Genomic DNA, 14,060 nt, shown 5'->3' with positions numbered 1-14,060 from the left:
CATCTGTAGGGCCAGGCTCATGTCAGCTGCCCTGGCAGAGTCGGCTGAAGGAGTGACTTAATCTAATGCCGTTAGTTTTTGCCTCCACCGAGAGCAAGGCCATCACCTTGCCAGTGGAGGAGAAAGCCCAGCCTCCCCTTTTGGAACCCAGGTTGTATAATGCAGGGAAATGCTTCTTCACTGCTGGCCAGAAGCCACGGGGGCGGCTAGAGCTCGACAGGAAAATGACACACAGAGCCCACAAATTGCCGACGCCCACATTTTTGCGGTCTCACGCATAATGAGGTGGTGGCTTCAGCTTCGCCAGCCCTTAAATAGCTTTGGGGTCTGTGCTGGGCCGGCCCATTTCTGTCCCATTCTCTTGCCTCAGCCAAAGCTGGCCATGAAAACTCCGTCTTCATCCAGGCCTGTGTGTTCACCATATCCTTCCCGTGTGTGGAAACGTGAGACTGGCCCCCCTCCCCAAGGTCTTTACCCAACTTAGGAAGGCGCTCTGTTTCCTGGAGAAAGTGGGGCAGCTCCCGCCTGTCTCCTGGAGGTGGGTTGAGGAGTGGGAGGACCTGGCTGGCCTGAGGAGGGGCAGCCCTGGGGGCACAGTGCTCCCCAGCAGGCCCCGCGGCCTTACCTATGTGACAGTTGTACATCCAGATGCGGTGGCCATCATACCGGGTCCTGCACTTCATGATGTTGTTGGTGTAGTCAGACTCCGCCACCTCGTAGTTGGGATTGATGACAACCTGGGGGAGAGTCAGTTCAGAGGGGATCCTGCCTCGGCCACCCTTCATCGTAGGCCCGGCTGCGATGCTGAGACCAGGCCTGCCTCCAGAGCCGGGCTGAGCTCACGAGACAGAGCAAAGCATGGCCGGTGTTGTGTTCTCAGAGCAGAGGGGAGGGTGTAGGACTGGCCAGAGGTGAGGCCAGGGAGGCAGAGGGGAGACCTGGAGGAGACCTCCATGCACCTCACACACACACCCACATACTCCTATCAAGAGTGAGCCTTCAGAGGTGGGCAAGGGATAGTTACTGAGTTTGGGATGGACATGTATACACTTAAAATGGATAACCAACAAGGACCTATTGTACAGCACAGGGAACTCTGCTCAATGGTATGTGGCAGCCTGGCTGGGAGGGCGGTTTGCGGGTGAATGGATACATGTATATGTTTGGTTGAGTCCCTTCGCTGTTCAGCTGAAACTATCACAACACTGTTTGCTAATTGGCTATACTCCAGTACAAGGAGGGCACGACAACCCACTCTAGTATTCTTGCCTGGAGAATCCCCGTGGTCACAGGAGCCTAGCGGGCTACAGTCTGTGGGGTCGCAAAGAGTCAGACACGACTGAGCAACTAACCACAGCACAGCACATACCCCAGTACAGAATAAAAAGCTTTTTTTTTTTTTTTTTTAAAAAGACTGTCACTCAGTCATGTCCGACTCTTTGTGACCCCATGGATTGAAGCCCACCAGGTTCCTCTGTCCATGGGATTCTCCAGGCAAAAATACTGGAGTAGGGAGCCATTTCCTTTCCAAGGGGATTTTCCCAACCCGGGCATGCCTTCAAAAAGGGGTTACCCTCTCCTGGTGCCAGAGAGGTTTGAGGTTAGTAGAGAAGCAGGAGCTGAGGCCCGGGGTGGCCATGAAACAGCTGCTAAAAGAGCCAGAAGGGAGCCAGGGAGTGGGACTTGCTGGGAGGGCATGGGGACCAGGACTGGATGCTGTGGGGAGTCAGAGGGGGGCTGCCCTGGGTGCTGCAGATGACACTGCTCCTGGCAGCACGGCATTAGACACAGCCCTTCTGTTCTCTGGGTCCGGGTTTGCTCTAGGGGGTCCCCAGGCCCTTTCTACTCACCAGGGCAGGTTTCCCCCTTGTACCCCCTGCCTCTGCATCATCCCAGGTAAGAGGGTGGTACCCAGAGGAGCAGGAGCAGGAGGGACCACTCTTTTGAGGGGGCTTCTGGGATTGGTCAGTCCTAAAGGAGATCAATCAGTCAGTCCTAAAGGAGATCAGTCAGTCAGTCCAAAAGGAGATCAAACCAGTCAGTCCTAAAGGAGATCAACCCTGAATATTCATTGGAAGGACTGATGCTGAAGTTGAAGCTCCAATACTTTGGCCACCTGACTCAAAGGGCTGACTCATTAGAAAAGACCTTGAAGGCAGGAGGAGAAGGGGATGACAGAGGATGAGATGGTTGGATGGCATCACCAAATCAATGGACATGAACTTGGGCAAACTCCCAGGAGATAGTGAGGCACTGGGAGGCCTGGCATGCTACAGTTCATTGGGTCGAAAAGAGTTGGACACAACTTAGCAACTGAACAACAAAAACACCTGGGAGCAGACAGAAAAGGGATATTTAGTGGTGAGGAGCCCAGAGGAGGAACTGAAGGAATGGGAAAGTGAGGAGACAGAAGCTGGGCCTGGGGCTGTGGGCGAAAGTGCAGAGGACACAGATGAGGCTTTCCCCGAGGGTCCTGCCACATCTGAAGGGCTGAGACCCCAAGGAGGCAAGGGGGACAGGGCCACCCATGGTCAGTATGATGGGGGAGGACAGCCTGCTCGTTAAGGTGCATTCTATAGGCTTGGGGCCTTCAGGACCTCTTCCTCCAGACTGAGAGTCAGACCATAAAGAGGATAGAAGGCTGAAAATTGATGCCTTTGAACTGTGGTACTGGAGAAGACTCTTGAGAGTCCCTTGGACAGCAAGGGGATAAAACCAGTCAGTCCTAAAGGAAATCAACCCTGAATATTCATTCGAAGGACTGATGCTGAAGCTGAAGCTCCAATACCTTGGCCACCAGATGCAAAGAACCAACTCACTGGAAAAGCCCCTGATGCTGGGAAAGATTGAGGACAGGAGAAAGGGATGACAGAGGATGAGATGGTTGGATGGCATCACCAACTCAATGGACATGAGTTTGAGCAAACTCTGGGAGATAGTGAAGGACAGGGAAGCCTGGTGTGCTGCAGTCCATGGGGTCAGAGAGTCGGACATGACTTAGTGACTAAACAGTAACAAGAGTCACCCTTTAGCAAGCTGGCTGGGCCTGCCAGAGCTACTACGGGAAACAGGTCAGTGGGGGCTCCAGCCCTGAGTCCTAGCCCGTGCAGACCATTCTGGGGGCTCTAGGTTATGCCCCATGATGACCGTCTCTCTAGGTAAGGCTGGAAAATGTCCTGCTCTGGGGTGGCCTTACTTTGATGTTTTCTGCCTGACAACCTTAGTTGTGCCATGTACCAGCCCATGTGTGGCTCATAGGCCAGGACAGACAAACCCCCTGCACCAAGACCCAGGCAGCCTTTGCTCACAGATAGTCACGCCCAGCATGGGTCCCTGCAGGGAGACCGGGAGGGCAGTGGGGACTATTAGGGCCCATTTGACCCACTCGGGTGCAAGGGTGAGAGCTGAAATGAATGGTTTCCACAATCCCATCAGACTCATATGTAGGGTCCTCAGTCTCTTGGGGATCTGTGGGCAGTGGCTTTAGTTCCTTAGACGAGACCTGCTGTGGTTTACAACAGCCAACATGTGGAAGCAACCTAAGAGTCCATCAACAGATGAAGGGGTAAAGATATGATGTGTATGTATGTATACACACAATGGAATGCTCAGCCAGAAAAAAAAAATGAAATTTTGCCATTTGCAATAACACGGATGGACTTGAGGGTATTATGCTTAGTGGAATAAGTCAGAGAAAGAAAAATACTGCATATTATCACGTATATATGCAATCTAAAAAACACAACAAACTAGTGAATGTAACAAAAAAACAAGAGTTTGAGTGAATTCCGGGAGATGGTGATGAACAGGGAGGCCTGGCGTGCTGTGATTCATAGGGTCGCAAAGAGTCGGACACGACTGAGCGACCGAACTGAACTGAACTGAACAAAAAAGAAGCAGACTCACAGATATAGAGCGTAAGCTAGTGGTCACCAGTGGGGAGAGGCAAGACAGGCGTACAAACTACTGTGTATGAAATAAACTGTGAGGATATACTACTGCAAGCACAGAGAATTAAGCCAATGTTTTCTAATAACTATCAATGGGGTACAATCTAGAAAACTTTTGAATTGCTATGTTGGACACCTGAAACTAATACTGTAAATCAATTATACCTCAATTTTTAAAAAACTTAAGAAAAACACACAAACAAAATAAAGTGACAGTGGCAGCTTTGTGTTGAAAAACAAAAAAGATCTGCTGTGGATCCAGGAAATGGTGGAAATTAGGGATCTACTAACCCTGGAACCCTGCCTCTGAGCCTCTGTGCACTGGCCTCTTGGGCTGGAACGCCACCCGCTCCGCAACCCAGCTTTCTCCTGTTCCTGCAGCGTTGCCGGGGCCTGCACGTGGGTCCACATGGGAATGGAGAGGGCCAGTACTCCCAGGCCAGGACTCTTTCGAGTCTAAAGCTCCACGTCCATCCCAAGGGAAGATGACCTGGCCTTGCTGGCTGTGAAGTTCGGGTAATGATAATGCCCATCCCTGGGGATTACATGAGACCATGGGCCCACAGGGTATGGCCAGGGTCTGGCCTACCACTGATCTTCAGTGTACAAGTACGTGCGTGCTCAGTCATGTCTGTCTCTTTGTGACCTCCTGGACTGTACCCCTCCAGGCTTCCCTGTCCATGGGATTCTCCAGACAAGAATATTGGAGTGGGTTGCCATTTCATACTCCAGGGGATCTTCCCAACCCAGGGATTGAACCCACATCTCTTGCATCTCTTGCACTGGCAGGCAGATTCTTTACCACTGGGCCATCTGGGAAGGTTTTAATGAGTCACAGTTATTAAACAGACATTATCAAAATACATGACGCTACACGTTCCCCTTGCAAAGGGATAGCAGACCTCAAACATAAACTGAAGTATGTGTACAGAGACATGGATATCCGATTCTTTAAATAAAGAGCACTCTGCTCTTTGCTTGGGCCTCTCCAAGTCTGCGGTTCTGGGCTTGTGGGTGGAAAAGTGCTTGGCTGTCTGATTACCAGTCTCTGAAACTGACCAGGGAAACCTTCAGAGCCCCTCTGTGGTCACTTCCCTGCAGGTGTTGGTTCCTCCCAGGATTTTCTATAAGGTGGGGACCGTGGCCAGGCCCTGGGCTGGCTGAATGCCCTCCTAGGAAAGCTTTCAAGACAAAATGACACATTTCTGGTCACCCAAGGATCTAGCTTGAAAGCAAGATGGGTGGGGATGTGGGAAAAATAAGGTGAAGTCTCCGCAGGCAGGAGTGCGCCTGTGTGCCTGAAGGGGAGACACTGGGGATACAGTGACCCTGGGTTCCCCCACCAGTCTGGGCCCTGGCTGGGGCCTGCAGCTATTTGCAGGAAGGTGGGAGGCCAATGCGTCTTAGTTCCTGTCTCAGGGTGGCCCTTCCCCTGGACAGAGTACGTAGAAGCCCTGGGAAGTCGCTGCACAAACAGTCACTGGACAGGCTGTCTCTAGTACCTAACAATCTACCATTATAGGTTTATTTCTTTGCATTGAACATTGCCCCCTCTGCAGATCCTCTTCTATGAGGCAAACATTTCTGGGAGAGGCAAGTCACAGACATTTGTGAGTGAATGGCTCTTTACGTGATTGCTTTTAGCCCTGACAGCACAGGCCAAGATAGCCTGAGGGAGGGCACTGGGAGAAGCCAGGGTGGAGGTGCAAGTACAGCTCCAGAGACACAAGAAGTGTAGGCCGCCTTACAGTCTGCACAGATTCCTGGCCTGAGGACCAAATCTGGCCTGCAGATGCCCTTTGATTTGCAAGTACCAGGTGCAGGACTCTGTGCCCTTTTAGACAGCCCGGCCTCCATGCCTGGGCACCATCAGCAGGAGGCTGCCTACCCATTTGCTCAGGCAGAGACCCCTCCTCCCATCAGCGGGGGGCCTGGAGCCCCTTACGCGCCTCACCTGGAACAGGTAGTCTCCAGGAGGCACGTCGGTGATGTCGACCCACTGGCAGTCGATGTCATGACGGTACATGTCCCAGCAGCCCATGGTGATGCCCTGCTCACCAAAGTTGGCGCACTCGTAACTCTTCTGGATGTCTGCATGTGGAGACAGAGGGAAGCCCAGTCACCAGGCACCCACGGTCCCTCCACCGTGCTCCCCACGAAGGCCCCCAAGCAGCCTGCTAAGCAGGGGCTCATCTCCAGACCCCACCTTCAGCATCTCTCCCTTCTCCAGGCCCACAGCCTTGGCTGCCTCTGGACTCGGCAGCCCATCCCTGCTCTGCTCTGCTTTTGGTAGAATCCCCCCCTCAATTCCCTATCCACATCCCACTGCATCCTCCTCCATGAAGCCCTCCTGGGCCACTCTGGCCCACCCTGGCCTTTCTGAGGAATATCAGCCTGGGAATGAAGCATGCGCTATTCTGGGTAAGTTATGGTGTTTATTGTTGAGCCTGAGGTGGGGTCATCTGGTCTCCCCGAGGGCATCCGTTCTTGGATGTGGTCTCGGTCTGACCCATCTCTCTGACCCATCCTGGGTCAGCCCCTTGTGTGGCACAGAGTGGGTGCTCAAAACCCATCTGCTGGGTGATTTCATGACAAGCCAGGGGCCACATCAACCACTGACATTTAGCACCCATTTACTGAGAGCCTGCCGAGTCTGGGCGCTACTCTTAAGTCCCAGCTGCCCTGAGAAGAGTCACTTGTCTCCTCTTGAGAGAGCTCGGTCAGGCCAGGATGGCAGGGGCGCCCACAGTGGTCACCGTGCAGGTATGGAAGTGACTGGGGGTGTGGGTGGGGTGCTGCCTCTGCCTGGGGCAGTCAAGAGAGTCTGGGAACCTCAAAGTGGAGGTTTTGAGCTTGAACTGGAAGGTAAGAACCTGTGGGGCTTGTGTATCTGTGTTGGACACAGAGAGAAAGTGTGACAGCCAGAGCGGGAGGGGACTACGTGTCAGGTTCAAGGGTTTGAGCCTCACAGGGGAGACCCACCAGTGGACCCACTGGATCCACCAGTGCCTGTCAGCATGACTCTGGGGACCCAGGTGCCTTTATAGCCAGGCCTTGCCCACCCTATCCCTCCAGCCCCAGATGGTAGTCATGAGGTCTCCAGTGAGGAAGGTCCTGTGAGGAGTCAGCAGGAGCCAGGGTGACACAGAGTCCCGAGCCAGGCCTGGGATCCTGGCCGAATGAGCACACGCGGGAGCATCTGAGTCCCTCAGAATCTCCCTGGCCCGCCCTGTCCCCCGAATACCTCCTTCACATTCTGTGTCCTCCAAGCAGAAGCTAGCTTTGTGGCCCTCTGCCACCTTGGTGCCATTGAGGTTCAGCAGGTCGTAGTGGGTGAACACCTCCATGCTGTGGTAGTGCCTGGGGGCGAGAGGGAGGTCTGGATGTCAGTTTCTGGAAGGATTGCCACCTGCAAGCGATGGCCCAGCTGGCCATTCCCCTCCGGGGACATCTCGAGCAGAGCAGTGTGGTCCAAAGTGGTGGTGGAGGGAGAAAAGTGTGCAGTGGACAGGGCATTATGAGATGGGGGATGGGACAGAAGTGGAATCGTGGCGCTTCCATGGGCTCCGGAGGGGGACAACCCACTACCTTCCCGAGCCTCAGTTTTTTCATCTGCTAAATGGGAATAATCATGTAATGGATGGGGTGCAATGGGAATTAATCAGATAAACTGATGAACAGGGGGCTCAGCATCAATAAGCTCAATAAATTAGGATATATTTAGTAAAAGGATGTAGCACCCTCCAGAGACCTAAAGTGGCTGTCACAGCTCATTCATACCTGGGCACTTTCTGCAGATGAATGCAAGTCACTCTTCGATGTCTTTCAGTTCAGTTCAGTTCAGTCGTATCCGACTCTTTGCGACCCCATGAATCGCAGCACGCCAGGTCTCCCTGTCCATCACCAACTCCCGGAGTTCACTCAAACTCACGTCCATTGAGTCGGTGATACCATCCAGCCATCTCATCCTCTGTCATCCCCTTCTCCTCCTGCCCCCAATCCTTCCCAGCATCAGAGTCTTTCCCAACGAGTCAGCTCTACGAATGAGGTGGCCAAAGTACTGGAGTTTCAGCTTTAGCATCATTCCTTCCAAAGAACACCCAGGGCTGATCTCCTTTAGAATGGACTGGTTGGATCTCCTTGCAGCCCAAGGGACTCTTGGGAGTCTTCTCCAACACCACAGTTCAAAAGCATCAATTCTTCAGCACTCAGCTTTCTTCACAGTCCAACTCTCACATCCATACATGACCACTGGAAAAACCATAGCCTTGACTAGACGAACTTTGTTGGCAAAGTAATGTCTCTGCTTTTGAATATGCTATCTAGGTTGGTCATAACTTTTCTTCCAAGGAGTAAGCATCTTTTAATTTTGTGGCTGCAATCACCATCTGCAGTGATTTTGGAGCCCCCAAAAATAAAGTCTAACACTGTTTCCACTGTTTCTTTAGAAAACGTTTAAAGTGGGAGTATGGTCGGGAGGGAGACAGAATGAAGAGGGGAAGAAAGGGTGGGAAGAGCAGGCGCTGATGAACAGGGAACACATGTGTCCCAAACTAGGTGATGGAGGCAGAAACTTGTGCTCCTGGCATCAAGAAAATTTTTTTTAAAAAGAGGGGGAAAAAGGGGCTTTGAGACCCCGTGGGAGAGAGAGGGTGACCGGCACATCCTCTAGAAGGGAGCAGAGAAGGAAGAGAGATTGTGCACCCCCGTGGCTCTTGCCCCGGATGAACATTTACCTAAGAGGGTCCCATCCCATCCCTCGGGAAGAATTGAGAACAGATGCAGGTTCTTGGAAAGGCCTGTGTTTGGTGCAGAGTAACATGGGAAACATGGCTTCCGAGAGGCCTTCCTGAGGGGCTTGGTGCCAGGCCCATCCTAAGCTGCTACACATCTTATCACAAGTGGCTGCAAGTATTCGCACTCGCTCGTCTGTCATTCCAGCAACATTTGGAAAATGGGAGAAGGCACCAGGTGCCAAGGTTTGGGGAACAGAATCATGAGTTTTGTTTCCCTGTGACCTGAGTTCCCTCTGCAGGAAAGAGGGAATGATAGCATGACCCCCGTCAGGGGTTCTGTAAAGATGAACTAGGAGACGGACTTCCCTGGTTGAGTCCAGAGGCTAAGACTCCACCTTCCAATGCAGGGGGTGTAGGTTCAGTCCCTGGTCAGAAAGCTAAGATCCCACAGGCCTCGCGGCCAAAAAACCAAAACATAAAACAGAAGCAATATGGTAACAAATTCAATAAAGACTTTAAAAAAATAAATAAAAGTAAACTATTAACAGGAAAGAAAACATGGATTAGAAGTCACAGAAATGCCTAACACGGGGCTTGAGACAGAGGAACACTCAGTACCTGTCCACCCTCTCCTTACCGCTGCTACTCCCCTGAGTGATGGAGTCCTGCTTTATTACTATCAACACCGCTACCATTGCTACAACTGTGTGTATTAGTCACTCAGTCGTGTCTGACTTTTTGCGACCCTATGGACTGTAGCCTGCCAGGCCTCTGTCCATGGGATTCTCCAGGCCAGAATACCGGAGAGGGTTGCCATTCCCTTCTCCAGGGGACCCATTGCTACGATTATTTCCTGGCCGACAGCAGCTTCCTCGCCGCACCCCCCCCCACCCCACCCCCAGCCTTAGGTGTTTGCCCTCAGGCTGTCTCGGCTGGATGGGAACAGAAGAGGACAGAGAGAAGAGGAAAATTAAAAGGACAACTTTTCAGAGAGGAAATGAGAGGCCCTTTCCCCTTCTTCCTGCATTGGGCTGGTGCTATAAATAACGTCAAAAGTTCCTAACTTGGGCTTTTCCCAGGTCACTTGGGTTCCTGGGTAAAAGGATGCTGAGCCAGGGACCCATGGGGAACAGTTACAAGGATGCATTCTGTGGCAGTTGAAGGAATGACTTTGAAAGAGTCTATTTTGGCTTCTTGAAGGAGCAAGATGGGACACAAGGTCTGACTCACTGCCTAAAACATGTCTACCTCTTTCAGAGAGGGGTTTATGTTGCTATGTTTACTGGCTGGAAAGACTGAAGAGGAATAGGTTTATGTTCCGCTGTCTAAACAAAATGCAGACGGAGCCCACAGACAGACTCTTGTAAGGCTGACCTTCTCCTGCTGCCCATGCTTCCTGCAGACTTGATTTAAGAGTCTTCCCCGACTCTTCGTTTTTTCCCCTGTGGACACAGGGAGGGAAGCAGCTGGCTGGAGACTCATGATGCTAGCTAGCTGTGGTCCGGGAGCCTCTGTGTTTTACTGCTGGGGCGTGTGTGGACATCACCTCCCGGGCCACCTCTCCTCCCAGCGGGCTGGTTGGAAAGCCCAGGAGCACCCACCCTTCACCACCCACACTCACACCCCAGGAGATTCAGATCGAGGCTGCTGGGAAGGAGGGAGGAAGCATCTGGTGATCCAGGGACATTTTCTCATTTCAGGCTGAGCGTCCTAATCTTCAGAGGTCTAAGAGGTAGCCTGATCTATGGGATAAAGACAGGGAAACACCGGTTTGCAGAGATTCAGGAAGTCTAGGCAGGAGAGAACACCGGACACTAGCTCACTGGAGGCCGGCGGAGGTCGTTGCAACTTGGCGGAGAGGAAGGGTGATCTTCCACCGTGAGACTAGAGAGCGAGGTACACTAAGGCACGGCACCAGCCGAGGTACAGGGCTCTGGGTGGACACGCGGATGACAAAGACAGTCCAGAACAAGAAGTGAGGTTTGGGTATGTTCTTTGTTACCCTAGGTCATCTCGGGCCCGGATAAGACTTTCCGTCTGAGCATCAGCGCATGTTACAGAGATGCTTCACTCTTCTTCCTTTCTCATACCAGCCATGTGTCCCCCGGTGTCTCCAGGTTGGCCAGTCCTGACTGGCGTTCAGGTGTGGATCAGAAGATGCTCCCATTCCCATTTCAGAGAACGTAGGGGCATGTTCCAACCTCAGGAGGTGCTGCCACAAAAGGGCAGGAGCCCTTCTGCTCGCTCGGCCTTGCCCTTCCCCACCTGCTAGGCAGTCCTCGGGTGGAACAAAGCCCTCCCGCATGGGATGAAGGCCTCAGTTTGGCTTACTGAGGCCGCACTGAATCTGCAGGGCTTTGACCCAAAACATGGGCTGCTCTGCACATGGTGGCGGGGGTGGGGGGGGGATGAACGAAAGTCCCGCCTTTTGTAGCCGGGCCACCCGTGTGGGGGGGGTGATGAACGAAGTCCCGCCTTTTGTAGCCGGGCCACCCGTGATCAGAGGGTCTGGCACCTGTGTTGGATATCCGTCTCCCTGCATCTCCAGCTCCCAGTTCCCCTCCTGAGGTAGGGGGCAAGGCAGGGTGCTGCACCCTGGGACACAGCAGGGGCTGAGAACCAGGAGCGGCGAGGCTGCTCTGTGACATCACGTGCCGGGTGAGCGGTGTGGCCCACTAGCTGGGGCGCAAGAAGCAGGAAGGGGACCCCCATCAGGATCATCAGTCAGGAGCCATGGTGATGAGAGAGAATGGCTCAGAGCATTTCCCTTTAGGCTGGCTCGTGAGGAGGCTCTGAGAGGGCTCAGTCTCTGAGCGTCGCCTTGTGTGTGCCTGCTCAGTTGCTAAGTTGTGTCCAACTCTTTGTGACCCTATGAACTGTAGCCTGCTAGGCTTCTCTGTCCATGGGATGTCCAGGCAAGAACACTGGAGTGGATTGCCATTTCCTTCTCCAGGGGATCTTCCTGACCCAGGGATCAAGCCCACGTTTCCTGCATTTCCTGCACTGGCAGGCGGGTTCTTTACGGCTTTGCCACCTGGAAGCCCCTGTGGTGTTTCATCTTAGCACTTTCAAAGACTATATCTCTGTTCCTCATCATAGCATCAGCTAAATTGGGAGTGACCATTTTGCAGACTCAGGCTAACTTGAGCCAGAGTTCTCAACTTTGACTTCACAGATGGGCTTTAGCATCTGTAAATCTGCTGAAACAGGGTGTAAAATCCAGAAATAATTTTTTTGAGTGGAGGATGGGTCAGTTCTCATCATGCTCCCAAAGGGACCCAACAGAGAGATTCAGGGCCAGGAGTCCTGTTGAAGGTCCTCCCACAGGTCCTGGAGAAGCTCCCCTGGAGCTCTGGAGGCCAGGCGTGGGGAGTTTCTTACACTCCCTGGGGTCTTGTGGTCAGAGGTTCTCAGCCACAGTCCAGGAGGGCAAGGCTGAAGGGACATATGCTTAGCCAGTGTGATCTTTCCCACCCATTCCTTCCAAACCGTTGATTGCAACATCTGTAAACAAAGAAAGGAAATAGACCACAGGAAAAGCAGGGTTTGGGGAGGGGAGGTCAGGGTGGCTTGGAGCTCCGGCTCAGAAGAAACACTTCCATGAGGTCACCGTGTGTATTCTTAGAGAAGAAACCATTTCTTGGAGAGCAAGCCTATGTCACAAGGAGAGCCCTACCATGTGATGTCTGGGTGGAGCACCATATATGGGGCAGAGACTCAATTACCTTCTACTTATAGATCCAAAGGGCAGCGCTTCCGCCATGTATTCTCGGAAGGAAATCAGGCACCCATATGTCAGGGCTTTAATTTTACTCTCTGACTCCCTCCCTGCAGAAGACCTCCATGCTTCTATATAAAGACCCAAACATCTTTGGCTAATTAGGACTTTCAGGACATACCAAGAGTAATTGCAGTTGACCTTTGAACAACGCAGAGGTTAGGGGCACTGACCTCCGAGCAGTTGAAACTCCAAGAACTGTTATCTCAGCCTCAGAAACAAAGGAGCTCAGAAATGACTCACCCGAGGGCAGGAAACTGAAACTGCCTGGATAGAATCCGGACACAAGCATTTGATTCCACGTATTGTGATCTCTAATCGAACACAAACTTTTCCCCACACTGAGTTAATTTAAAAGCTATAAAATGAAAATATGTAGAGGTACTACGTTAATTGGAAAAGAAAAATTCATGTATAAAGGGACCCACGCATTTCAAATCTGTGTTGTTCAAGGGTCAACTACATAAAGGAATATTAGCACCCCCAAGTTCTATCACAGTCCTTTCTTTCTTTTTTTTTTTGATACAGACCATTTTTGACCAGATTATTAAATCTATTACAATAATGCTTCTGTCTTATGTTTTGGTTTTCTGGCCATGAGGCACGTAGGGTCTTAGCTCCCTGACCAGGAGCTAAGAACCTGCAACCCCCTGCATTGGAAGGTGAAGTCTTCACCACTGGGCCACCAGGGAAGTTCAAATTGTCCTTTCTTTTGAAATGGAGTGAACAACTCTATCCCTAAACAGTTTCAAATGTGACTAGGCCATAAATTATGACATGAAAAAGCAGCCCAACAGATTTGTGATGAAGACTAGGGGAAAGACAGGAAAGGGTTAGTTGCTCAGTCATGTCTGACTCTTTGCGACCCCATGGACTGTAACCCACCAGGCTCCTCTGTGCATGGGACTCTCCAGATAAGAATACTGGAGTAGGTTGCCATTCCCGTCTCCAGGCGATCTTCCCGACCCAGGAATGGAACCCAGGTCTCCTGCATCACAGGCTGATTTTTTTACTGTCTGAGCCACCAGAGGAGCCCTTCTGAAGACTGGGGGAGGTACCAGGAAGGGCACATACTGGGAGTCAGGCAGGCCCCAGTTAGGACCCCCATTCCCCAACTTCATCCTGGACAAGTCATGTGAATGCAGAGCCACGGCTTCCTGATTCAGAATAAGGAGGGTACCCTGCCTGGTACCTTTTTCTACCAACTCTAGTTCTTGTGTCCCTAACAGTGATCATCACACTTCAGAGCTGGAAGGACCTAGAGGTCAGCCAGACTGGGGCCTCTCAGACTGATGGCACACAATCCCTTGGGGACCTGTTAACATGCAGATTCTTACGCAATTGTCAATCTCCCAAGGGCCCTGGATTTGACACTGACTGCAGATGCTGCCAGCCCTCGTGGGGACCTGATGCAAAACTCTTGTAGGGATGGGAATTTAAGCACAGCGACCCTGCACTCCAGCTGGGTCAAAGTCTGTGGTCCCTCGGGGAAGGGGTGGGAAGGTGGCTGCCATGTTGAATGGCAGGGGCCTCCCTCTGTTCGTTTTCAAAACTGTTCACTCTGTTCCCTCAACCCACCCAGCTCAGGTCAGAGCA

General features: G+C 52.2%; 1 protein-coding gene across 1 annotated transcript in view; it reads right to left on the bottom strand.

The window, feature by feature from the left end:
* LOXL2 (lysyl oxidase like 2) overlaps nt 1-14,060 on the bottom strand; it is a 112,946-nt gene that overhangs the window by 1,124 nt on the left and 97,762 nt on the right. Inside the window, exons 11-13 of the mRNA XM_005909154.2 lie at nt 7,195-7,310; nt 5,905-6,041; nt 626-737 (exon numbers count right to left, since the gene is read on the bottom strand). Coding sequence (XP_005909216.2) covers nt 626-737; nt 5,905-6,041; nt 7,195-7,310 — 365 coding nt within the window. The remainder of the gene's footprint in view (nt 1-625; nt 738-5,904; nt 6,042-7,194; nt 7,311-14,060) is intronic.

This window comes from Bos mutus, chromosome 8, assembly GCF_027580195.1.
Source record: "Bos mutus isolate GX-2022 chromosome 8, NWIPB_WYAK_1.1, whole genome shotgun sequence".
In the NCBI taxonomy this organism is placed as follows: domain Eukaryota; kingdom Metazoa; phylum Chordata; class Mammalia; order Artiodactyla; family Bovidae; genus Bos; species Bos mutus.
Note: the sequence above shows the minus strand (reverse complement) of the source record. Positions and strands in the feature narration are given on the sequence as shown.